This window comes from Pygoscelis adeliae, unplaced genomic scaffold (assembly GCF_000699105.1).
Source record: "Pygoscelis adeliae isolate BGI_AS28 unplaced genomic scaffold, ASM69910v1 Scaffold402, whole genome shotgun sequence".
Taxonomy (NCBI): Eukaryota; Metazoa; Chordata; class Aves; order Sphenisciformes; family Spheniscidae; genus Pygoscelis; species Pygoscelis adeliae.
The window spans coordinates 5,301,698-5,326,479 of record NW_008824411.1 but is presented as its reverse complement, the minus strand read 5'-3'; the positions used below and the strand labels follow the sequence as shown (position 1 = coordinate 5,326,479).

Sequence of the window (24,782 nt, the reverse complement as noted above, 5' to 3'; positions counted from 1 at the left end):
TGTATGGAACCCGTGAGCAGCAATTTATTGAGGCCAAGAGAGTATTCTGGAGAAATATTACAGTGGGCTTGCTCCGTTCTCCTAGGCACTTATTGTTGGTAACTGTCATGATAAGGCTTTTGTTCTGCTGTAGTGCAGCCATTCTTACACTCAAGTGATAGTGTATTGGGGTGTGTGAAAACCTCTTTCTTGTGGTTTGTCTCTCTGAGCACGTATCTGACAACTAGCAGCAAAATAGGTGATGTGATGTGCCACCTGTGCTTGTGTTAAAACTGATCTGGCAGGTGTTGACCCTTTTGGGCTCAAGAAGTCATGGATTGTTGTTTGTCGGAGGAATTGCAACTATTTCTGGAGCTACATTATTATCATAAGTTCCGCAGTAGAAAGCTTTTTCACTGCTGAAGTCATTGTCCAGTTTGGGTCTCATCCACAAAATAAATCTGTCTGATAACATTATTGTAAAGTGATGGAACAGAGATGACTGTTCATCTGACTTTTAATCAAGTGGAATTTGCAGAGTCCTTTCTTTATTGTGGTTTTAGCACTAAGGAAAAAGGGCAATGCAGATGTTTCAGATTGAAGCTAAGTTAGCACCTGCTGCTTTGCTTCATGCAGCTTCCTTACTTGGTCTGTTTCCAGGGATGCTTGATACTCAGTATTGTGTACTTTTTCACCTAAAAGGTCTGCCATTTTCTCTCTCTCTTTTTTTTTTTTTTTTTTAAATTGTAGCCCTCTGCAGCCACTTCTATGTTCATATGCAATTAAGATTTACCTCTTAGAAGAGGAAGCATCTAAAGGAAGAAAAACAGAGATGTAAAACATACCTAGCCCTTCTCTCTTACATGACTGTTGTCACATTCCTACTCTGATTTCAAAGGTTTTCAGCCTTCTCTGTTCTCTGGGATAGACGGTAATAGCGCTGGGTCATGAAAATGTATAAGTTTTGGGCAGGATTCATTCTCTAATTACAAGTCGGGAATTCAGAAGGGAAAATGGTCTCCTGAACTAGAGAGGCTTTCTTGAGCCAGCTGAAGACTCCGATTTACTCCCTGTTTTTGTAACAGCTGTGTCCAAAAGAGTAGACGTAAGTCTGTCCCTCATGACTTTACTTCAGATGATCTGGTTGCAAAAACAGGGGGACATCACCTTTTACTCTTCCATGACAGTACAACACAGGTGTGGTTTTTTTTTTCACTCTCTATATTTGGTGACTTAACTGCTAGAAACACATATACGAAGTGTTGTGAATTGTTAGGTGTTGCTGGTATCTCATGCTTGTTTTACTATTGTAACGTGTTCTAAAGGAAAAAGAATCGAATCCATTTCAGCCTAAGTCATCTTACGTGATACTTCTCTGCATAGTTTTTTCTAATTCCTTCGTTATAAGTAGGTCCTATAGGAGAAATTAACTTCTTTTGTCAGTAAAAATTCTCCTCACTTTCCCTTTTTCTTTTGGTGTGTGGAAAGTAACAGAACTAGAACCCTTTCCTCTGATTCTTGAGAACAAGTGCCATAATGCATGTAAGAAAACAAACAAACAAAAAAATCTGCCTCGCCTCACCCCATAAGATGATCTTAAGTTTCTGCAGTCCTCTTCAAAAATTGAGTCTGGGGCCCTACACTTAGACTTTTCTATAATTCTGTTAACCTGGCCATATAGGTATCTGAGGTTCGTGTACAGTTGATATGCAATGTTACTTTTTGGCAGAATCTGTCATTTCAAATTTTATGACCAAATGCCTGTACTTACTTAAAAAATAAAAATTGAGCTATTCGTGAATCTTCCATAACTGGAGGAATTCTCACGTGTGTTCTTCTAAATGTTCCTGCTGCAGAAGTCTAAGCACAACCAAGTAAGCTGGAGCTTGTGGTACTGACAGCTGCCACATTGACATGTTAGTACTGCTTCTTGGGCTAGCTTTTTGGCATGGGAAAGTAAGTTCCTTAGCAACCTCTTCCAAATTTTCCAGCACTGCATCAGCTTAGTGGCTTGATTCACATCATGCTGTTGGACTGTATCTTTTTGAAAGATATTAAAGATCAAAGGGTCATTGTGGAGACGTAAGCTCTCTGCAAATGGTAACTTTTCCTGTAGGATTGGAGATTTTTGCTTGTGGTGGTCTGCCCCATTGGGCTCTGCAGTTTCTGTAACAGCATCTAAATATGGATGTGCTTTTCTATTCAAATATATTAAGTATTATAACTTAAATGTCAGGACTTTTATTTGCTTATCCTACTAAAAAGAGTGCTATCGCTTTTCCTTCTCCTAAAAAAAAAAAAAAAAAATAAATTTATGTAATAAATAATGGTAGCATTTACAATTTTGTGATCATTGATAAAACACAAATGTAGCCTGGTACCCTGCTGTATTTGTAGCTGACTTTAATATACAGTTTAATAAACAGTATTTAAAAAAAATAATACAATGTTTATGGAGAAAGAAAAATATACTGAGCTGTGTCTTGTGAGAGAGAAGGGGTGTAGGGTGTGTGTGTGTAGGTATGGATTTTATGGATTGGCAGCTTGGCTGAATGAATTGTTGTTATAGATACTTTTGTCAATTCCTAAACATGTTTTAATAGGCACTAGTAGTCACATAGTACTAAAGTAAGAGTTGGTAGTTGACATGCTTAAATGGTTGTGTTTGTTTTTTTTTCTCCCCCTCCTTTGAAATTTAGGATGGTACAACAGTTTTCAGTGGACTTTGAAAAAAGAATCGAAGGATCAGGAGATCAGGTTGACACGCTAGAACTTTCAGGAGGTGCCAAAATCAATCGTATTTTCCATGAACGTTTTCCTTTTGAACTAGTGAAGGTATTTATCCATCTTGCTGGTGTGCTTTGTGTTTTATTTACGTATTCTTATGTTCATACTGATAGTAGTAAAGCCAGGATAAGGTCTGACTGGAAGAACATTCTTACTATTTTCCATGTTTTTTTATTGTTTTATCACAAATGGCATCTTCCTTCTGGTTAGATGGGGCAGGCAAACAACTACGGTTGGTAAGTTGTTGTGTTCAAGTAGCTAGTACCTATTCAAATTAGAGTTATGGAAAATAGCCATTTTCTGTGTTTTCTACTTCCTGTATTCAATGCATTAAACCAAAGCCAGCTTTCAGTCCTATGCTTTCATAGTGGGAGGTAGAGTAGAAGCAAATTTGGTGTTTCGAGATAGACAACATTTCTCCTCTTGATACATCTCTTCTTGCTTACCCATCCTTTGGGTAACGGAGGTCCAGTGGGGTGTGAACTAATGAAACCTGGTTTCCTGTGAATTTGTGTTACATATTCTTTGATTTTTTTTTTTTTTTTTTTCACTGCAGTGACTTCAGCTTCCCCTCACCATGAACTGTACTGTATCTCTAGTCCCCATTCTTTTACACTTTTCCTAAGCTTCCTTTCCACCTGTTTTATGTTCAACTGCCTTGACATCCCCTAACTTTCAGTTGGGTAAAAACCAGACAGGGTTGTGGCTGGTTCCAAGGTTTAAATGTGGTAGGTCAACTAGCAGTCCAACAGAACAGATGACTGTTGGGCTTAGGTAATGACCCTTTCATTTGTGACAACAGTAACTTCTCTTCCAGCTAGCTGGCTTTCAAGAAACTTGAAGAAAACCTTTATAACTTCATAACTGAGTCCACTCCTCTCTTAACTTTCATTGAAAAACAGTAGAATGGGGAGGATAAGCAGACCATAATCACAGAAGTTGCACCACTTTAGGAAACCAGGCTTAAAAAAAGTTGCCTCTTCCAAATCCTGTTTCTGGCTTACTCTATCAACTCTGCAAAATTGTTCCAGCTGTTGGTATATCTGGAATGGAAGGGTGCATAATTTTCAACAATCCTTACTGCTGCCTGTAGCCTTAGTGTTAAAATGTTTTAAAATACTTATGCTTTGTTTAGCGTAATTAGAAATTAATAACTTGCCAGTTGAACTTGCCTGTCTTCCAGTTATATTGGGAGAGGTAATATTTTCTGTTTTATTAAAAACTTCCCCTAATATAATCTCATATGCTTTTGTTCCTCTAGATGGAATTCAATGAGAAGGAACTGCGGAGAGAAATAAGTTATGCCATCAAGAACATACATGGTATCAGGCAAGTGCTCCCAAGTTTTCAAGCCCAGTCACATTGTAGAGGGTGTGGTCTTTTTAACCTGTGGACACACTGGCTATTGACTGCTAGACTAAGTTACTAACGCACTGCTCCCAGCAGCTGACTTTTTTTTCTTTCACTCCTTTACACTTCTGTTTTTCAGGTAGCTATTTTGGGCCAAACAGTTGGTTTGCCCAAAGAGGTTTAATTTACCTGGAAGTGCTGAAAAATTATTTTACAGAGAAAACCAGTAACTTTTTTTCCGGTAGTGTCTGCAGTTCTCTTAAGCCTGTATTCCTGAAAAGTCATAAGTTTTAGAGGGAAAACTTGTGTCTTGATATTGAAAAAAACCTTTCAGCTTGTGTTACAGCAGACTCCTTGCACTGTCTTACTCCCTTTATTCTCAATCGTTTCTTGGAATGATTGATTTACAAATGGTTGGCTGAGGTTTCACTTTGTGGATATGTCTGCGGTATATTATTAGGTTTGGGAAGAGGAGGTATTTGGTTTTTTGGTTTGGAATGACTTAATTATCTCACTTTGGAATGATCAGTCTATTTTGGAGGGACATTTTATCAGGTGCATATCCCATTTTTTGTTCCTTTGACAATAGAACAGATTCCAAAAAGCTTGGGGGGTTCTTTTGTGGTTTGTGTCTGTCGTCGTCCCCCCCCAGCCCTTTCTGAGTACGTAATACCTGTCGAAGGCATTGCTTACAAGCTTTGTTGTTCTTAGTGTTTTGGAAAATGTTCTTTGCGTTACTTGTGTAGTAAATTCTCAAATGGTTGACTTTAGTAGCCGTGGTGAAGTATTTGAACTTTTCTGGCCTTATTGAAAGGTCTTGATGAGCAATTTATGGTAGTAAACTGATAGTTTTGGACGTGTTTTTATAGTTTGCTTTTTTATATAATTTATCTGCCAAGATAGACCTTTGCAAGCAGTGTTTGAAAGAGAAGTTTGAGAGAGGCCTGTTTGTTTAGAACTGGTTCTGTGAGGTATCTGTTATATAAGGTCATGTACCCTGCAGTGACCAACTGTGAAATTTTCCATATAGGACTCTGAGTAACAGAACCACGTTTCCTGTTGTGAGTGAAGAGAAAAGCGCAGCTATAGGATTCTTAAGGGTTTGCTATGGAAGTGATTGTGCATGGAGTGCTGCAGCTGCCATTCATCCCTTCTCTAAGGTTTGATGCACTGCTGAAGAGGCTTTACTGCATTATATCAGTGTTCTTTAGAGTTCTCGCAGTCATCTTCAAGTAGAAGGGCATGTTTCTACTTTTATATTCTTACTCACAATGACACTTTTTTAGAGAAAGGAGCAAATATAGTTCTGTGGAAGTCTGTTTGTGTAGGGATTGTTATTACTCAGCTGTAAGCCTCTGAAAATGAAGATATGAGCGATTCAGTAAAAAAAAAAATCTTCCTTGCATGATGTTTTTATTACTGTCTTACATATTCTTTTATGTCCACAGAACAGGTTTGTTTACTCCAGATATGGCATTTGAAGCCATTGTTAAAAAACAGATAGTCAAGCTGAAAGGACCTTGCTTAAAAAGTGTGGATCTAGTGATGCAAGAGTTAATCAACACTGTCAAGAAGTGCACTAAAAAGGTAACTTCCAAGTAGATCTGGTAAGTTAAGTATAATGTAATGGTATAGTAGATAATAGAAAGCCTGTCTTGCATTTTACAGTATTATAAGAGATTTCTGATCTAGTCACTTCATGTACAGAGTAAGATTCTCTAAAGTAATTACAACTTCTGCAAAACTCTCAAAACAATGTAATGCTGGAAATGCTCATTTTTTGGTTCCTGTTTTGCATATATATACATATACATACAGACACCTTATGATTGGAGTTTTTGTAAGTCAAGAGTTGCCCCCAGTTTCCTCTTTAAAACCATGTTTTCATTGGTACTGAAAATGGAACATAGGCAGCAATTCCATGGATGTGTAAATCAGCAAAAAAAATTGTACTTTCAAGTTGTCTTTTCCAATGCTAATAAGAGGAAGAAACAGTGAAATTTTTCTAGAGCAAAGGCCTCAAATGTGTTCAGAGACATCTATCAAGGAGAGAAAAATGCTCTTGCTGTGTCAAAACTTTACTGGGTAGCACCACAGTTCTTTGCAATGTAATGGGTCCACAACTTCCCCTGTGCTTTTCTCATACACAAGCCCAAAACGTCTGATCTTCAGCTGTCAAGAAATCAGAAGTGGAAAGCTGGGAAGACTTCATCTCCCTTGTATTTGTACATCCTTGCAATAGTGTTGACGAATGAGCTTGCTGCACAGAAGTGTTGAACATTTAAGTGGAAAGAGCTGCTAGGCATTGAACTTCCTGATGTGGAAGTTGTGTGCATCAAGTAAACTTTTAACTCAAGATCCTGCAAGTGTAATAAATAAAGAAATATGTTCATCAAAACTAAACAGAGCATTACTATGAGCATTTGGGAATGGATTTCCTGAAGTCTGTGCTTGGGTTGGTGTATACTCTTAGAATGAAACCTCAAACTTCACACCTCCCCAGCTGTGGCTAAGGAAGCATGTCAGATATATTAATATGAAGCTTTTTTTCCCCTCGCACTTTTCACCTTCATAGGAAAGTTGTCATCTGTAAATACTGTGACTCACTTGTCTGGAGCATTGACAACTAACAGTTGCTGATTTTCAGTTCTCTTTTCTCCCATTACTCTGATATTCTAGAAGATCCCATTGACTCTTGTAGACTTCTTAGCTAACTGGCTACTTTTATTGTCTCAGCTGTTCATGTGTCTTTCCCACCATCTCAGAGTGCAGGGTATCCTGCTAGCAGCAAGTACAGGAACAGTTCTGGGATGTGAGCACAGGTATGCTGAAATTGTTGAGAAATATCCTGTCACATCCTCTGCATTTTTCTGAATAATGCAATTTTTTTTTTTTTGTACCAATGAGCAGGTAAAGGAGCTATTGCTTAAAACAGGAAAGGGTGACAATCTTTTTGGCAAAGATCATAGAGAAGCGGATTCACCACAATATTTTTAGTGGAGTTTCCAGGTTTTTTCATTTTTGTCAAAGTTTGGAAGATATGTCATTTGAATTAATTGTGCAGATTCTTTTCCCAGTGCTATTGGCCAAATTTACTGTTGTGTTTTGCTGTTTACATTTTTAAGTATTGTTATTGAGATGTAAAGATGTTGCCACAAGGTGGAGCCTTCAAAGAACAAGAAACTTGGAAATTATTTAAAGCGCCATTCTGGAATTAGGCACTGTAGAAGAGAGAGGCATGGAGAAACCTCACCCCAAGGCTGATAAACTGTGGTTCACATGTCCAAAGCCTCTTTTCCTCAGTGTTCCATGGAGCAAAAGCACAGAAACAATCCAAGGGTTTAGATCTCTCCAGTTTCCATGGAAAATGACCATTAATAGCAAGTAAGGCTTGGTTTGTAGTGTAGTTAACTTTTAGCCCAACCATTTATAATAACTGCTTTCTTCCAAAGAGGAAAGCTGGAGGTCCCCTGTTTGTATTCTGCTGAAGCCACCCTGCAGGTGTAAATTTCTATTAATTTTGCTTTTCAGTTGGCAACATATCCAAGGTTGTGTGAGGAAACAGAAAGAATTGTTGCCGGCTACATTCGTGAAAGAGAAGAGAAGACCAAGGATCAGGTGAGAATAAATAGGAGATCTAACAGTTTGGGGAAGTGTGTGAAGGGTTCTTATGTACAAAGTACAGTAAGACAATTGAAGTTTTTTTCTTTCCCCTCCCACCCCCAGCAGGCTGCACATTTTAGAGGGGGAGAGAAATTGTTCCTTTACCACTGATCTTTGACAGAGGAGACTAGAATTGTTACAGAAAGTCCTGCTCTGGTCTTTCAAGATTAGGATTGGTGGCTTAAAGTAGCATTGGCTTGTTCCTGTGCCACAGTGCACCATCTTCTTAGCTGTGCCACAACAGGTGTTTGTGGGAAATCGATTAATGATTAAACAAAAGCACACAGAAATACCCAGCCTTTTTTCTGCTTTGTTTCCAGTTTTTTTAACATACCCATCCCATGTTTTAAGTACAGTGAGGCCCACAAGCAATTGTACTGGGGCTCTTGTGGAAGTGACAAGCTTTCATTCAAGTTTAAAAAAAAAAAATTTTTTTTTTTCAGAGAAACTTGTTTAGAACATTCATCACCCAGCTAAACACTCCAAATCCAGGAAACTTCAAAGCTTAGATTACATATGAGAAAACGCACTGGAAGTGGAAACAGGAATTGTTGTCTGGAGAGTGCAGAGTGTGACAACAGAAATATTTGGGGAAGAAGGGCTAGGCAGAGCTCCTAAGTTGTTCTGGACTCCTAGCTCTCTAGTCCTGTCCCTGTCTGAGCTAGGGAGCTGTGCAGCATGTCCTGCTGCTTTTCCTTTAATCTGTGCTGTGAATGCTGTCTTAAAAAATAATTTAAAAAAAATTGTATTTGCTGGGCTTGTACTTGCAGGGAGTTCTAGTTAACACACTCAGTTATTTCAAAATTTGGAAGAAGATACCAGTTACTTAGAATAATTGAGTCTTTTTTTCTCATTATTCCATTCTTCATTGTGTGCACATACCTGGCAATTTCCCAGAACGAAGTACAAAATACCAGCTTTTTGTAAATGCCAAGAATTGGTCAAATAGGTTATTGTCACATATTCACATCATTATTTATGCTGTTAGCAGTTATTGTTAATAAATCAAACCACTAGTGAGGATAGAGCTGGACTGAAATCCCCACTATCTCTTGCTCTGAGTGAGGCACCTAATGTCTTCTGGAAATTGTGAAGAATTTGGGAGTGATGCTGTGTTTGAGGAGCTGTACAGAAATAACTCTGTACACTTTGAAGAGATTAAATGCTACCATTTGGTAGCAATAGGTCTCTTCCTTGCTCCCTGCTGATAAATGGAAGTCTGAAAAGATGGGGGGAAAGTGCAGTCTCATGCATGAACAAGAAGCTGTTCAGGGGCGGGAGTGAGCTTTCTCTAATATCTTATCAAGTTCTTTGCTGAGTTAGATTATCAAGTTCAAATAAAATTCTGTCTCTGGGCTATTTAGGACTGGCAAGTGAGAACTACACAAACCACTCATTCTGTTATTTCATTGACTAGCCCATCTCTCAAGCCAGATGTGTGCACCAGAATGGCTGTCTCGTACCTGCACTGTACATTTGCTGGGCCAGGGCTAGCTTACCTACCATTTCTTTGTGTAGAAAGAATTTTGTACCTAAAGAAAATTTAGGTACCCTGATTTTAGGTTTATGGTTTAGGTTCCTTGGTGGCTTGGCTGGAATGCTACAAATAGGCAGAATTTTGCTTAACTTGCAAAACGTAGACTTAGAATCTATGTTATATATTATTAAACTCTCTCTGGCCATGTATGATTGATCTTAATGAAGTAGACAAGGGCCAAGATAGTGAAAAATGAGGTCTGTCAGGAAAAAAGATAGGAAGAGGGAACAGCTCTTCTGTAGTCTAGCTTATTAAACAAGCACATGAAGAGAAGTGGTGGGATTTAGAAAATATTGTTCCTTTTGGCTTGAACGATTATGAAAGCAACATTCAATAATGCAGAAAACTCAAAAGTTCTGTTCTTTTCTCCCTTCCTTTTCCTCAATCTCTCTCTTCCACCTTACCCATCCTTTTTTTTTTTTGCTCTCCTGTCTCCCCTAATAGGTGCTGCTGCTGATTGATATCCAGGTTTCTTACATTAACACCAACCATGAAGACTTCATTGGCTTCGCAAAGTACGTATATAGAGACTTTGTTATAAAGACACTGTCAGGTGTTTGGTTTTTTCTTTTTTTTAAATAAGTTCACAACACAAGTCCTGAAGTGTGACAGTGAAGATGCAAGCTGCAAAGTCCCAAACATGCAGGAGCATGCTCTTTCTCAATATACACAGTGTTGAACTCTGTCCCACTTGTGGGGGATTTTTCTACCCCGGTTCAGAAGCCTGGTTTCACTGAAGCTGAAGCTTATGTCTTGGTCTGGAATCATATGCATCTGCTCAGGAAGCAGCTTCGGCAAGACGATGCCCTCACTGTATCCATTTTAAGACCACAGAAATGTATAATATTGGTGGTCTTTCCACATTGTTGCTAATGCATATTTTGGGAGCTGTGATTCCGTGTGAAACAGTTTTGCTCAGTAATGGATGTCCCATAAGTGTGCCTGCTGTTTGGCTGTAGAGAATAATAGTAGCAGAATGCCCTGCAGGGCCTAGTTTGATGTTCTCCTTGCTTAACTGAAAAGGCTGTGAGAATATTCTCCAGAATGTTCTCCCTCAGCTTCCAGCAATTTGTGCCTCAGGGACTTCATACCAACATTTTGACACTAGTAAAAACATTAAAAAGGTCTTCACTCTTTGTAGAATAAATGTTCCTTCAGTCATATTCATGCCATGTTTGCCATAACAGTGTTTGGAATCACAACAGGTTTCATCCATGTGGGATGCTGGCAACAAAGTTTGGCACCATAGTACGGATTATACTATTGCCTATTCTAGTTAGCACTGTGAAGGAAGGTCTACATCTTTGGCAGTATGCCGTGAAGGTTTAAAGCGTGGAGTTCAGTAAGCTGTAGAGGGGGGAAGGCAAAGCCAGGCATTGTTTATGTGTTTGGTTTGAGCAACCTTCTCTAGAATTGTTTGCAGGTCCTAGATATCTTTATCAGTTCTCTTGACAAATGACAGGATGTTGTAGGAATGGTAGCTGGCCTTCTAGAGGTCAAGATAACAACGTGCCTGCTATTTACTTCTCTTCATCCTTTTCTGACAGGAAAAAGCCTGCTAAAAACACTCCATATATATTCATGGGGTGTGTTGTGACCTTGGGAAGTCACATAGTCCAACCTCCTGCTCAGAGGAGGGTCGATGCTGAGTTCAGACCAGGTTACTCAGGGCTTTGTCCAGTCAGATCTGGAAAACTTCCAAAATTGGAGATTCTCCAGCTTCTCTATGTAGCCTGTTCCAATGCTTGCCTTTCCTTACTGTGAAAAGACTTTTCCTTGTGTCAAGTTGGAACCTTCCATGTTTTATAGTCTTGGATTCTGGAGTGCCAGGTATATCTGGAGCTATTTCATTATGTCTCTCCCCTGAGAAAAATCCCCCTCATGGATGCTGCTGCTGGGGCCTGTAGTTCAGTACGTGGTCCTCACTGCTGTGTCTTTTCCAAGGAGTTGCAGTGCCCGAGTTCAGTTTCTTGGGAAAGCTGCTTCCTCTTTTGCCAGTTGATATCTAGAAATCCCCAGCCACTGTGCACAGGGTATACGCAGGTAACAAATGGCTTTTCGCTTAAGTTCGCTGATAAGTTTAAACTAGTGTTTCTATAGGTTGAAACCGATGGGAAGGGAAGTATCTTTGTTGACTTTTGCTCAACTGGAAGAGAAAACTTGGATAACTAAGAACAATTTAAAATGTAAAATATATTAATTTGAGCTAAACAGTAGAAAATGCACATTTTAAACTATAATCATACTATTATTATAGCAGTTATGTTAGAACTGGGAAATGAAATAATTTTTGGGTAGCATATGGGCTTCTGCAGTATCTAAACATCCTAGACTATAGATTCCCCCGATTCCCTATTGTTTCCTTTCTTTTGCTCGGTCTTGTAGCCGGTTGTCTACGTGACTGCAGTGTTTTATAAGTGTAAGTCCTGTGAACCTTGTTCATAAGAATGAGAGCACAAGACGTTTCAAACTACCTTGCAGCATTACAGGGCCTAAGCCAGGTACAGCGTGATGTGAATTGACTTGAGAAGGATTTAAGAATGCCAATATTTAGAACAACTTTGCCTAGTTATGAAATTGTGAAATCTTAGAATATTAACATTTCTCATTTAACAGAATGAGTGATAAAATGTTGGGATTGGGTTTGTTTCCAGTTGGTGTAACTCAGACATAGCTACATGCTTCAATCTACATAAAGAGTAATTTGTATTTAGAACAGTAAATAGAGGACCAATTGCTGTGCTATTTCTAAAAAGCATGGGTTTCTTAGTATGATGTTAGTGGTCTAATTAGCTTCCCTAAGGCGATAAAATAAAAAAAAACCAAAACCCAAAACCAAACCAAAAGAATGGCAATTAGGTTTCCTAAAGCCATCTTGTGTGTTTCTCAAACAACAGATCAGAATTAGTGAGGGGTTAGTACTGTGTTTTCTGTGTGCACTTTATTTAATCATAATTTATGCACCAAAGCTTATGCAACTCAGATGATGCACCAGACACATGCAATGTTATTTGGTTAAAAGGATCTGGATGATTGAGAGCTAAGCCCAGTGAATAGGCATGTGGAATAAACATCCTTGTGGGTCTTCCCATGGACAGCATGTGGACTGCTGGTTTGATAAGAGTATGGTCCGAAGGGCAGGATCAAAGTTGGGATGGGGCTGAGTTTTTGGTGCTTCAGCAATTCCTTGGAACAGTAGCTGCGCACAAAACAGTTTTAGGATTGGCCCATAGGCTGTGATCCAAGCACATCTTTCAGAGCAGCGTATGTAGCTGACCTAGTATGTATGCTTTTTTCTTCAGTTAATCAATGCCTGGTGAAATGGTATAATCTAATCCAAACAAAATTTTCTGTCACCAGTGGCCGCTCTGGTGGTTGAGTAGCCAAAGTCTGCTCTCTAAATGCTTTTCTTCCTCTTTCCAGCAATATTTTAATTTTGTGGCCTAACACTTACAAACCACCACGTAATGCAAATGCTTTTAGAATTAATGGCAACTGGTATGTTTTTGAGACAGGACCGTGTTTTGTTTCAGGAACTGGGATTACCAGAGTTCAAGAATTGAGCAAAATATTTTAAATATGGTTTAATTTCAAATATACTCTATTCTTATACGATTCCAGCTTTTTGAACCAGCTTTGTGATGGCTTCATCCATTGGTTATATTTATACCCTCAAAGTGCGTATAAATATTAGAATAATATCCAAAACAAACTGTCAAGACAAAGCTACTAAGGAGCCTCCAGCAGGGGAGTATTTTGTTGTACTGTGCTAAATAACAGAAATGGCATGCTTTTTGTCTCTTTTCAATATTTATAGAGGCTAATGTTTCCAAAGTTACCCACATGAGCCATAATTTCTCTGTGCTTTTAGTAACCTTTACCAATCCAAGTAGGATGTTGTTACAAAAGAGATGATTAGTAGGAGCTGTCTGATGTGCATATTCCTTATGTCCTAAGCAGGCATTCCTATACTGTAAGAAAAAGTAGTTGAAATATGCACATATATGTAATGATTTTGCTGTGTTTCTTTGTTACTCTAGCTTTCAGTGCTGGAATCAGAAGTAACTATTACTGCTAAAATCTATTCCTTGGGAACTGGCTTAGTTAAAGTTTCTTCAGTATAACTCTTTTCCTCTGCTTCCCTTAGTGCCCAACAAAGAAGCAGTCAGGTTAACAAAAGTGCAGTGGGAAATCAGGTAGGCACCTAACAGAATGGATAATGGCATGTGCAAGCTAATCTAAGCTGTTTGGTTTTCTTGGCTGCGTCTGTTGTAAGTGTATCATTTACCTTTTCTGCTTCAAACATATATAAAACGTATCATCATCACCTTGTTTTACTGAATTTTTCAGAGCCACCTGACTTTCATTGTCATCATCATTGTTTAATATTTCTGCTACTGCTTGCACTGCTGGTTAGTGTCTCCCCTCCCGTGCTGTTTAGTGCATTGAATCTTTCATGTTACACATGACAATGTATTTTGTCATTAATGGAAAACTTGTGAATTTCAGAATCCAAAATGCTGGTGAGTATTTGCTTGTGTGTGCTTTGTCATAGTCATTTTACTAGTTCTTACGTGTTCACAGCTTAATAGCAGTGAAGGGGCAATTCAGCAAGCAAAAGCGGATTTGCCTTTACCTCTTCTGAAAACTTTCAGTTGACTTCACAAAGATGTTGACTATGTACCATAGGCCTCTCTCAAAGTAAACAAAGAATAACTGGTTGATGGTCTCAGATTAATGAGCGTTTTCACTGAGATTCATTAATGAAATACTTGTTTGTTTCTTTTTATCACATAAAAATATGGGATTGATTCTGCAAGATGCTAAGTGCTCCTGAGCTTTGCTTCTTCCTTTGCTTTTGTGTGGGCCAGGGGTGCTCAGTACTTCACAGGATCAGTCCTTTTTTATGTGAGATGAAAATGCTACAACTTTGAGGGTTTCTGCTCAGTTTGAGGGTTTTGCAAAGTCTTACACAGAAAGAAAATGTTATGGAATTAGTACATACTTTAAAAGGAAGTAAAAAATTCTAGTAAAAATAAGACAATGAAATTAAGTAACTACCAGTATTGAATGTCTTCCTCATGTTTTCATGTGCAATTTGGTCAAACAGTGCTCAGGAGGTGAAAGGTCAAGGTTTTCAAATGCGATCACTGAATTTAGATCCCCCAGGTGATAAACCTGACATTTCAGAAAGCCTCCTATTCTGCTATTGTAGATGAGAGGTCTAGCATTTTTTTGAAAACTTAGTCGTCTTTTTGGGGGTAGAAATCCAACCTTTTCCTCCCACCAAGAAATTGCTACTTATTTTTGAGATGTCAGTTAAAATAATCCATTAACTTCTTGGATGTGATGGTCTTCCACAGCCTGACCAGCATGAGTGGCATTTTTGATGTAATATATGGTTTGGACTAAAATGAAAGAAGTTGAAAGGTCTAAACACTGAAATGGCTTCAAAGACTAGTCTCTCCCTTCTGAGGAGAGATTTCCTTCTTATCTAGCTGTGCCGGAACATGTGTCAAACACAACAACCGTCATCACTTTGGAGTGTCCCATAAAAGGAAAACCGACCAATTATCTGACTCTTCAAAAATACACAAATAAAATGAATGATTTTTTAATTAAGTGAATGTTCTCTCTCTAAAGAAGTGGAGAAAAAGCTTGGCATTTTAAATTAAATGTTGAAACTTGATTACTTTTGGTATAAAGGACTTTGCTGAACCTTTTGTTTTAAAGATAATAAACATATGTTTAAGTTAATTGTTTGGAGTTGAAAAGAATGCGAAAATGTTTCTGAAATAAAACTTCATTTTTGCAATTTGCTATTTCAGGGAACCAATCTACCGCCTTCAAGGCAAATTGTACGAGCTAAGTTCTGTAAGCTTTATTGTTGCTTTTTCATTTAGCTTCTCAGAGGGCAAAGTTTGTCTCTAACTCATTGGTTTGTTGAATACTTGCTACTAAACTATTTAATTGTAAACTGTCTTGTCTGTAACACTTCCTCAACAAAGTATAATTGCAGTTCATCACTTAACTGCTACTAACCTGCTGTTACAAGTATGAACTAGTATAACTTAAAATGTTGTAGAAAACATTGAATAAATTAATGTTTTTATAATTTACTGAGTTTCTCAAACTAAAATGACTAATTGGTGTTTATATTATTATATAACTGGAAAGCAGTTTTTATCTGATATAAGTGCCTCTATTCGTAGTAAACCTATTTTTGAAAGGTGGGCAAATAAGTTTCTGGTAACCGAAAGGAAACATTAGCTCTTGCATAAATGAACATGCTGTTTATGGGTACAGGTACTGTTCTTGGTATTTTGTTTATGTAAAGGAATTACTTCTGATAGGAAAAGTGACTTATTAATAAACTTAGGGATATTTAAAGCCTTTTTAGCACTCTTTTCATAGCACCAGGAGGATCAATATATCATGGACAGACTCTTTTCTAACCCTTCCACCTCATGAGTAAATAAATACATGAATGCCTTTAATATTACTAATTAGAATTAATTTGCTAAACGGCAGTTAATTTTATAACAAATTACTCCTGGTTCAGTGATGGTTAGGTGTAAGAAGTAAATCTCTGTATTGTATGCATTCTTTAGTAATATCTATGGTGAAAACATATACATTTTTCCAGTTTGTTACCACATCATCAAATTATATTAGTTATCATTTCAAACAAACTTACGTTCAATAAAGGGAAAAGGACTAGGCAGCACTGATTCTAACAGCAGTTGAATTGAATCTCTTGGGAGATCAAGATCATTAAGGTTTCCCAAAATAGTGGGATGGTCATTTGCAATTCGTTGCTTTTCCTTTTTGTAGCTTGCTTTGAACTGGAATGATGCAGATAACTATTAACTATTTCTGTGTATCTCAGAAACGAGATGAGCGCTGCAATACTGCATTTTTGGAAGAAGTGTAATGCCAATTCCTCTTAACATGTTTTTGCTCCTTTTTCCTCTACTACTAATTTATCCTCTCATGCTTAATCTTTGGCCTTTTTTGTTTGTCTTTTCTTTGCTACCGCCTGAGGTTTTGACCTGACTCCACAAAGTTTCTTTTTAAGCCACAGGTTAGTCTGTCTTCTAATTTGCTTGAAATAATCAGTTTAATGCTTGGTTTTACACAGCACACTAGCAAGATCTGGTTCCTGAAAGCTGACCCATTCTTAACTGTGTATTTTGTGTGTTGAGATTTGTTTTGGTGACTAAAATCTAGTGTTTAAAGCTCCCCTTTATGATAAACCTTTGAAGGTGAAGGTGTCATTGCTCCATGTGCCCAATTGATACTCTGTGTGTGAGAATGCAAGATACTCAAATTATAGAGGATTATATATAATTTATATGAAATTCTGGTTTGTTTTTTACTTCTGTGGCAAAATCTGCTGCTGTGCTTGAAGTAACCCCTGTAATTGGAGAAGGGGCTTAATCTGAACTGAGTTTCAAGTCACTGTCCAAGTGATTTGGAGGTTTGGGTTCGAAGGCTTTGTTTGACCTGCCTGTTCTACAATGTTACACCAGCAATCTGATTCACTTGTTCTGGACACAAGCAGCATTCAGACCCCATCAGTTGGCCTGAACTATAGTGCTAATAAGTAACTTTTTCCCTAGTAACCCCTTTTTTCTTTTTAATCCTGCTTTGTAGCATACTTTGCTGCTTCTTGTCTTCAAATATACTTAAATCCTGTTACCTTGCATGACCCAGGAAAAAAATGTGTTTACAGAATTTTTTTTTAAGCAAGTAGATGGAAATGGAAACTTGTGCCACGGTCATTGAGGTGGTCATGAAAAATCATGACAAGGCTGCTCTGTTAAGAAATGCTAGTGTTTCTGTAAAAGAGGTGCCCATGGACAACCACATGATGCTAAGTTTTGAAGTATCCTTGAATGAGACATGCTGCTGTTGAATTTTCACCTTATCAAGACTAGAGAAGTATTGCTGTTCTAAATGGCCTTTAACTATTCTTATTTTTTAGGTTAAGATTCCTTCATGATTGACTTAATCACCTCAATCTTTGTTTAACTACATTTGGAAGCATGTTTCAATTTTTCATTACTGAGTGCTTTGCTTCAGTAAAGACTAAATTTGTCTTTAAAGTAGACATGTGTTTAGGACTTAAGCCGCTGTCATTATTTTAAAGTTATGCGATATATTGTGCAGTGATTTTTTTGGGGAAGCGATGTCACTAGATCTCAGTTGTGTTCAGCATCAGAACAGATCTGATCAGTTTATGCTCTGACATTTGGCAAACTACAGTGAAATACAGTATTAGGTTTCCCCACTAATCTGTTGTTCCTTTTCAGCCTCTGTAGTGCGAGAATCTTCATATTTGAACCCAAAGAACCAATAGCCTGTAAGGATGCCTCGCAGAGTAGTTTTTGCAATTTTTATTCTCTCAATGTGCTTACTATTTGGTAACACATTTTGTTATGACAGTGATTAGAAGATAGAGTAGTGCTGGGAGTTGTGTTGTCTGTTAAAAAATTATTTCAATGGAGTTACGTAACACAACTTTAATAGAGAGTTATGTTAACTCAACAAATGCTACTGCTTGTATTGTTGTGGAAGTAGCCAGTCTCATGATTTTCACACTTGTAATTCTGTCTGCCCAGTCAATTTCACTACTCTCTCACTTATCTTGAAATTATCTTTCAAATACTTCTTTTAAAGAAATGGAACACTTTCTGGTTCTCTAATGTATTTCTTTTACAAATACCTGATTTGATTTAATGGAATAAGTCATGCAGCAATACATAAAATGTACTTATTGTGTCAAATCCTGCCTTCCTGTTTATCCATGAAGTGGTGGAGAATAAGAACAACAGATATGATTTGGGTTTTGTGCAGCTGAACTATCAGAAAATGACTTCCGTCTGGCTTGTTCATGTGCATTCGTACCCTCTAAGTTTCATTTTTCAGACACCCAGATTAGGTATCAGGACCCTGAAGGAAGGAATTGTGTCATCTCTTGTTCATCCTGTACATGGAGCCCAACTACCGGTCAGAATGTTGTCTTCACTGGCTTCTGGCAATGCCCATATTTTTCACCTTCCTGAAGTTCATAACTTATGTCACTAATATCCGGTTTGCACAGAGTGACATTTAGAAATATGATAGAAAATATTGAAATGGATCTCTTAAATCCAAACCAACCAGAAGATGTACTAGTGAAAACAATAATGAAACACACTACTTTCATTTCTTAAGCTGAAGTACTATACACAATAGTTTAAAAAAAGAAAAAACCGACCACGCCCCCCTCCGAGTTTTTTTTAACTTCAGAACTCTCTTTGAAAGTCTTTGCTGCTTATTGCCCATGGAAGGACACTTATTTCTAAAATATAGCTTGCATTATTTTTTGAGAAATTGGCTGGAATCTAAGGTGTAATTCAGCTTCTCTGGAAAGTAAAACTGTTGGTCAATCTCACTTTGTTTTGCACTTACACCTTGATCTGACATCTCCCTCCCCCTTGACCCCAACACTGGTACTGAGCATTTTGAAAGTGTAGCTTTTTGTAGTTAACAAAATGTGCCTGGGAAACAGGAACAATTTAATAAAAAGAAGTGAGGCTTAGCACACTAAGCTCATCTTCTCTCCCTTGATGTCCCCTGGAACTGCTTCCAAGTATTTTGGATAATTATGATCTGTTGTAGTGTCCAGGATATTTTAGAGAACACAGTACCCTGCTTTCCCAGAGGGGTATAGATAAACAGATCTAGAAATTTGCACATGAAAAACATGTACCCAAGATATTGCTATAGCTTGGTGCCCTGCTCTTCATGCAGTGTTGTGTGGGAATGACAGCTGGATCTAATCCTCAGCACACAAGATTTTTGAGGAAACAACTGGCAAATTCCTTCCTTTACAAGACAGTGACCAATGTTTGTATTAGCAAGTCAGCTTGTGTCTGTCCACACCCAGTGGTGGTTATGCATCTATGGGGAGATGCATTGGACCGGAGCAAGTCTTTTGGAGCTATGCAACTAATGTAGTTCCTACATTAGAAGTATTAAAAGCATCATTACTTCTTAAATGGCTTGTATAGTTTAGATTTTAAAATCTTGGTTTGGTCTGTTCTGAGACCTCTACCACAAATGCGTTCTTGTCAAATTGAGAAAATCTGACTTATTAACACGCTACAAAGCCTATGGTAATGATGAGGGAAAGCACTGAATGGAATAAGCAGAGTGCCACTTCCCTTCCCTTTTTAAAGTGCTCATTACCTGTAAAGTTCTTGAACATGCTACTTGGGTCTTTCTTACTGGTTTGCTTCTAGAAACCACCTCTTTTATCCCCACTGTGACATCTGTCTTCAAATCTTTTACCCTCTCTAACGTGTGTCCAACCAGTTTTCAGTAGTGTGCTGCTGGCCTGGCTGCCTGTGCTTCCTGTATGTGCTTTATGGGGAGCAACACAGCATTTTCAATTGCAGATGGCATGGTTCAACAGCATCCTCTCTCATAGCCTTTTATTTCAGTTTCTTTATAACATGGAAATAACCACCTTTGCACACTTGCTGTGAAGTATTTAGTCTGCTGTACAAATATAGCTCACCTTGTTCAGGTGGTTGAGGAACCTTAATTTCCTGGATTTTTCCTAAAATTTCTTCCCTTTGCATTTGTGTAGTTCAGCGCAGAAAAAAATGAAATTAGCTGGGTTCCACAACTTGTTCTGTGGCAGCTGCCTGAAGGCCAGTACACCGGCTGTATATGCATGTTGTTTGTTTCCTGTGAAAAGTTTACTTCAATAAACATCATAAAATAAAATGAGGATTTGACGGGTAATCAAGTTTGTATCAGTATGTTTCCCTTAACTTGCACTCGGACAAGCATTCCATGTCTGTTTGTACTCAGTAATGCTCCCTCTCCGCTCCCCCCCCCCCCAATGAACACGAATAGTAAAAATAATTACAAACTTCTGTAGAAACCTTTGTGGTACAGGCTATTCCATCTGGTCTGCTCGTGCTGTACCCTTGAGTCTCTCTACGGGAGTCATGTCTAGTTCTCTCATAGCTTACTGAGTCTTCAGAACCAAATCAACGCTTTCTTAGTGATTTTCTTACAGGCTGAAAACCCGTAGACTGTTTTTGGATCTTCAGTGGTTTTGTTACACTACTGGCCTGGTTGGTAGTGAGTGGGAAAACATGATCATCTTATTTGAAATGAAGTTGATATTCTTGGATTATGTGCATTATTAATACTTCACCGGCTTTTCAGGTGCAACTTCTGATCTCTTTCTTTGGTTTAGTTATCAAATATAACTTAGTCCCTTGCTCTGTGCAATACCAAAGCTGTTTTTTTCAGGGAGCTTACATGAACATGAATACTGAATGGGAGTGAATTCCTATTCTGAAACTTTTACAGATGACAAGGAATAGATATTGAGCAATGTTTTTCTCTGGTTATCTGTTGATATTGGAGTTACTAGTCTTGTAAAGCCGTATGAGAGGAACGTTACAGTCTCATATATTTCTCTAAACGCAAGAGGAAACTCATGTTTGATCTCACAAGCCCGTGCTTGAGGGACTTGCTGAGGGAGTTCTGAATGGATTCTCTGAGCACTTCTTCTTTCCACCTCAATACTTCATAGGCAAGTAAAGGGTGTTACTGTGGGGAGAAACAGAAAGGCTGAGCTTCCCTGCATCTGTGTGATTGGGAGAGTTCTGTTGTCTTGTTCAGAGTATGATAGGAAGGAATGTTTGCTTTCTCATATATGTATTGGAAAACAATAAATGTTCCAATAAAATTGAAAGTTTCTGTATGATCCATAAACCAGTTCTCATGACCATTCTCTCTTCTTCACCTCTGGAGTTGTCTCATTCCTCTTAAAGAGGGACAAAAGAAAACTTGTCTGCATGATGTAGCCTCCTGGCCTTAGTATTTATAGGTATGCCGTTCCCATCTGTTCTTTCATCTTTGGCTTGTATCTATTTTATGAAGTTCTGCTTTACCCATTTTCCCCCTGATTTTTATTGCTGCCTTAGTTTTTTTTTTTTTACTCTTTTCTTTTCCTCTTCTACCTTATGAGAGGAAAATAGTTCTCATATACCTCTCTTTACCACTTCCTATCTTAATTTCAAATTAACTGTAGAAGACCTCTCCACTTTGTCACTTGATTCAACCCCTTCTGAAAATTCCCAATGTGTGCCAGAAGCCACTCACTTTGCCAGAATCTACGTGCTTTTCCTGGTATCGAACTTTACAAATGACATTAACAATTAGACTAGAACAGAGTAGTCATCTATAAAGTTGTATGGACTTTTACAATGTCTTACTATACAGCAAATAAATATCTTCAAGTGTACACGATCCTGAATGCACTCATACTTGCTGTAAGTACAACACGATAATACTTAGGTTTCTCTCTTTCTCCAACCTTTTGACTGAAAACACTACATTCACTTTGTTACTTTTTTCCCTTGAATGATAGGAACCTGCAAAAACTCTTGAATTTGCCAGAGACTGAAAAAATGCACCTGTTCTTGTTTTATTTAGCAAGTCTTTATTTAAAAGAATGAATGCAGCAGCAGAATTATGTCAAGTGAGTAATGAACTAAACTTGTGCCTGACTGCACCTCTGCACAGGTCATCCGGAAAGGCTGGCTGACCATCAACAATATTGGCATCATGAAAGGAGGATCCAAGGAGTACTGGTTCGTTCTAACTGCAGAAAGCTTGTCCTGGTATAAAGATGATGAGGTAAGGAATGAAGAACTCTTTTCTACTGGGGAAAACACCAGTATTTATTCAGTCTTCTGATGTCAGCTTAAAATATTAAATCAGCTTGTACAGACTTGAACTGAAAAAATGTTTTAAGGTTTTACCTGTGTTTGTTAAATTTTCTGATTTTGATTCATGGGAAATGCTGACCCTCTAAGACTTCTGTTGAAATGTTGATAACATAAATACAGAGTGTTGTGTAGGGTGTTTTTGTTTGTTTGTTTGTTTGTTGTTTTACTTTTTTCCTCTCTTCCTGTGGTTTCCACACATTGGTCTAAAAAAAAAAAAAAAAAAAAGCCTGTTTTGGAATGTTCTGGTTATTGTCCTATGCCTGTTTGGACTGCTCTTGCACATCTACTGTAAGTTGATCATAAATTGTTTAGGTAAAGTTACTTCTAAAAGTAATTACAGCAATTGATTTAATGATAACAATTGTTCTCCGGCCTCGTATTCTGAGAGGATGAAAAGCGTGTCTGCAGAGTTCTGTAGCCGGTTGGTATGGATTTCTGAATTTGACAAAAAATGCACCTTGGTAGTAAATGTTGTTGCTGATCAGTAAATTGGAGGTGAGTAATATGAGAACTGGAAAAAGCATTTCTATGATAAACAGGACGTCCAGGTTGCTCACTTTATTGAATATGTTTGTTAGGCAGCTCATCTGTTCTGTTGAATTATTTTTTCAACAATGTTGGTAACAATATGCTCTATCCAAAACTCCAGCAGTCTTGTTAATTTTTCAAGGTTAAAATGGAATTATGTGCACTATAAGCTTTACAGTAAAGCCCTTGTGGTTTTTTTAAGGTTTATGTTGGTTTTTGTAGAAAAAATGGGCTACGTTTAAAAAAAAAAAACAACAACCCAACCTGTTATTTTCTGATTTTTTAAATTTTTTTTTTTATTAAATGTTTTTGGCAAAAATTTAGTGATTTTTAGGGTGAACCAGTTCATTGAATGGAAGAGGCACAAGAGAGAGTTTTAAATAAGCTCTAAAACATCGCTTAATCTTTCCATCTTATTCTAAGTAATAATCAAAACACTGGCTTACCCCAACAAAACAGGGAGTTGGTTGATGGGGACTGTGCAGACAATTCATATTCTGTTTAAACTAACTTAGTGTTTTACTGCAGTGGATTTTCTAGAACCACTGGGGAGGGGTCCTGCAATGCATGTACATAAGCCAGAGCTCTGCTGAGTCCTGCGAATCCAGAATGTGGTACTTACCGTGAGTAGTTACTTCAGTAATGCTGCTGATGGTGGAAACAGCGTTGGTCGGTAATGTTTTTTTCCCTGAGTCAGTAGCCATTTTGGGACAGACCTTAAGATTGAGGGACAAATTAGGTTAATCTTTAAGATTTTGCCCCTTGCCCTTTATATTTAAGTTTTAAAGGGATTCAAATGTATTTACTGTAACAGGAAAATGAGTGCACATCAGACAGAGGGGAGGAGCCAAGTGCTAAGTGTCAGGAGGGGATGTTTTATTCTCAGATTACTGAAATAGAATTTGAAGTATTTTATTGCAATGACACAAAAATGAATTAAAAAGAAATGCAAAAGTGCCTTTATGAATTTGAAAATTTGAAGCTGTTGTCTTTTGTGATCTACCTTGAAGCTACTAGAACTTGTTGTCTTAGATTAGGTACAGGTAACTGTAACAAAAATAAGATAAATGATGTGGTGAGATTAACACCCCTTGCTATGTTCTGTCTCAAGAAATTGGAGGTGCATCCAAGATGTGCTGTGGCAATTTTTTAGGTAGTTTTGGTGTTGCTTTTTTGAGTCTGATCTTTGTGACGTGTGGAATAAAACTTCACAACTCAAAAGAGTTATAAAGCAGGTATGTTTATTACGGCGCCGGGTGCAAGGGGGATAGCTCCTCCTAGCTTGCACACTGTATGTTGCATCAACTGTCCCTTATATGGTTCTGCAGTGTACATATTCATTACCATAGGCTGGGTTAGTACAACTAGTTCTAAGAAAAGGTGGGATATTTTAATTATTTCTGAGAACCTATTATCATAGGCTCCCTCCTCCTGGCGCATGCATACTGCCGTCTGGTGGTTGTCTATTGGGGTCTTTTGGAGGAAGATTCACAGTCTTCTTCACCGGGTACCTTCACCTTTGGCCCAGAATGCTGAGTTGGCTGAGCTTCAGACTGCAAGGCTGGTTTCAACCAGGTGGTCACTGAGTGTATACATTCAAATTTCTGTTATCTACCCAATTTTTGGAACTTCTGCTAACAATAGGGTTACAGTGTCTTTGCCAAACATTCTATTACGCTTGCAACAGCATCTATGCTATCGGAGTTGCTAGCTACAATAGTTTATGCTAACAATTACCCATTTGTTCCCTAATTCATTTGTTTAGTGTGAAATATAAAAATTCCTGAAAATACTTACGGAATGTCTGCTGCTATGCAACTTTAAAAATAAATCATTTGTTTTGATAGTCTGCTAGGGAGAGTCACCTGGGAATCTCAGAATAGTACATGGAGGGAAATGGCCACTGTCTGATTTCCATATGCATATTTTAAAATAATGTCTCTTAATTGCCAAACATTTGTGTTCTGAGAGTCATGAAAATACCAGGAGTTCATTCAGGCCAATATGGGAGATCACTCAGGAATTTCTTAGAGTGGTAAGAGAAGGTAATAACGTAGTACTACTCCATGCTTTGCTGGTGGAAGAAGTTCCTCCTTAAGTACTGATTTGCTGTATAATTTGATTATTCTGTCCTG

The 24,782-nt window shown here is 38.0% G+C and overlaps 1 protein-coding gene across 1 annotated transcript in view; it reads left to right on the top strand.

Annotated features, from left to right (window-relative positions):
• Nucleotides 1-24,782, top strand: part of DNM3 (dynamin 3) — a 153,456-nt gene that overhangs the window by 20,442 nt on the left and 108,232 nt on the right. The window contains exons 8-15 of the mRNA XM_009320706.1: nt 2,679-2,814; nt 4,028-4,095; nt 5,565-5,703; nt 7,648-7,734; nt 9,761-9,831; nt 13,464-13,512; nt 15,145-15,174; nt 21,914-22,027. Of these exons, the coding sequence (XP_009318981.1) occupies nt 2,679-2,814; nt 4,028-4,095; nt 5,565-5,703; nt 7,648-7,734; nt 9,761-9,831; nt 13,464-13,512; nt 15,145-15,174; nt 21,914-22,027 (694 nt within the window). The remainder of the gene's footprint in view (nt 1-2,678; nt 2,815-4,027; nt 4,096-5,564; nt 5,704-7,647; nt 7,735-9,760; nt 9,832-13,463; nt 13,513-15,144; nt 15,175-21,913; nt 22,028-24,782) is intronic.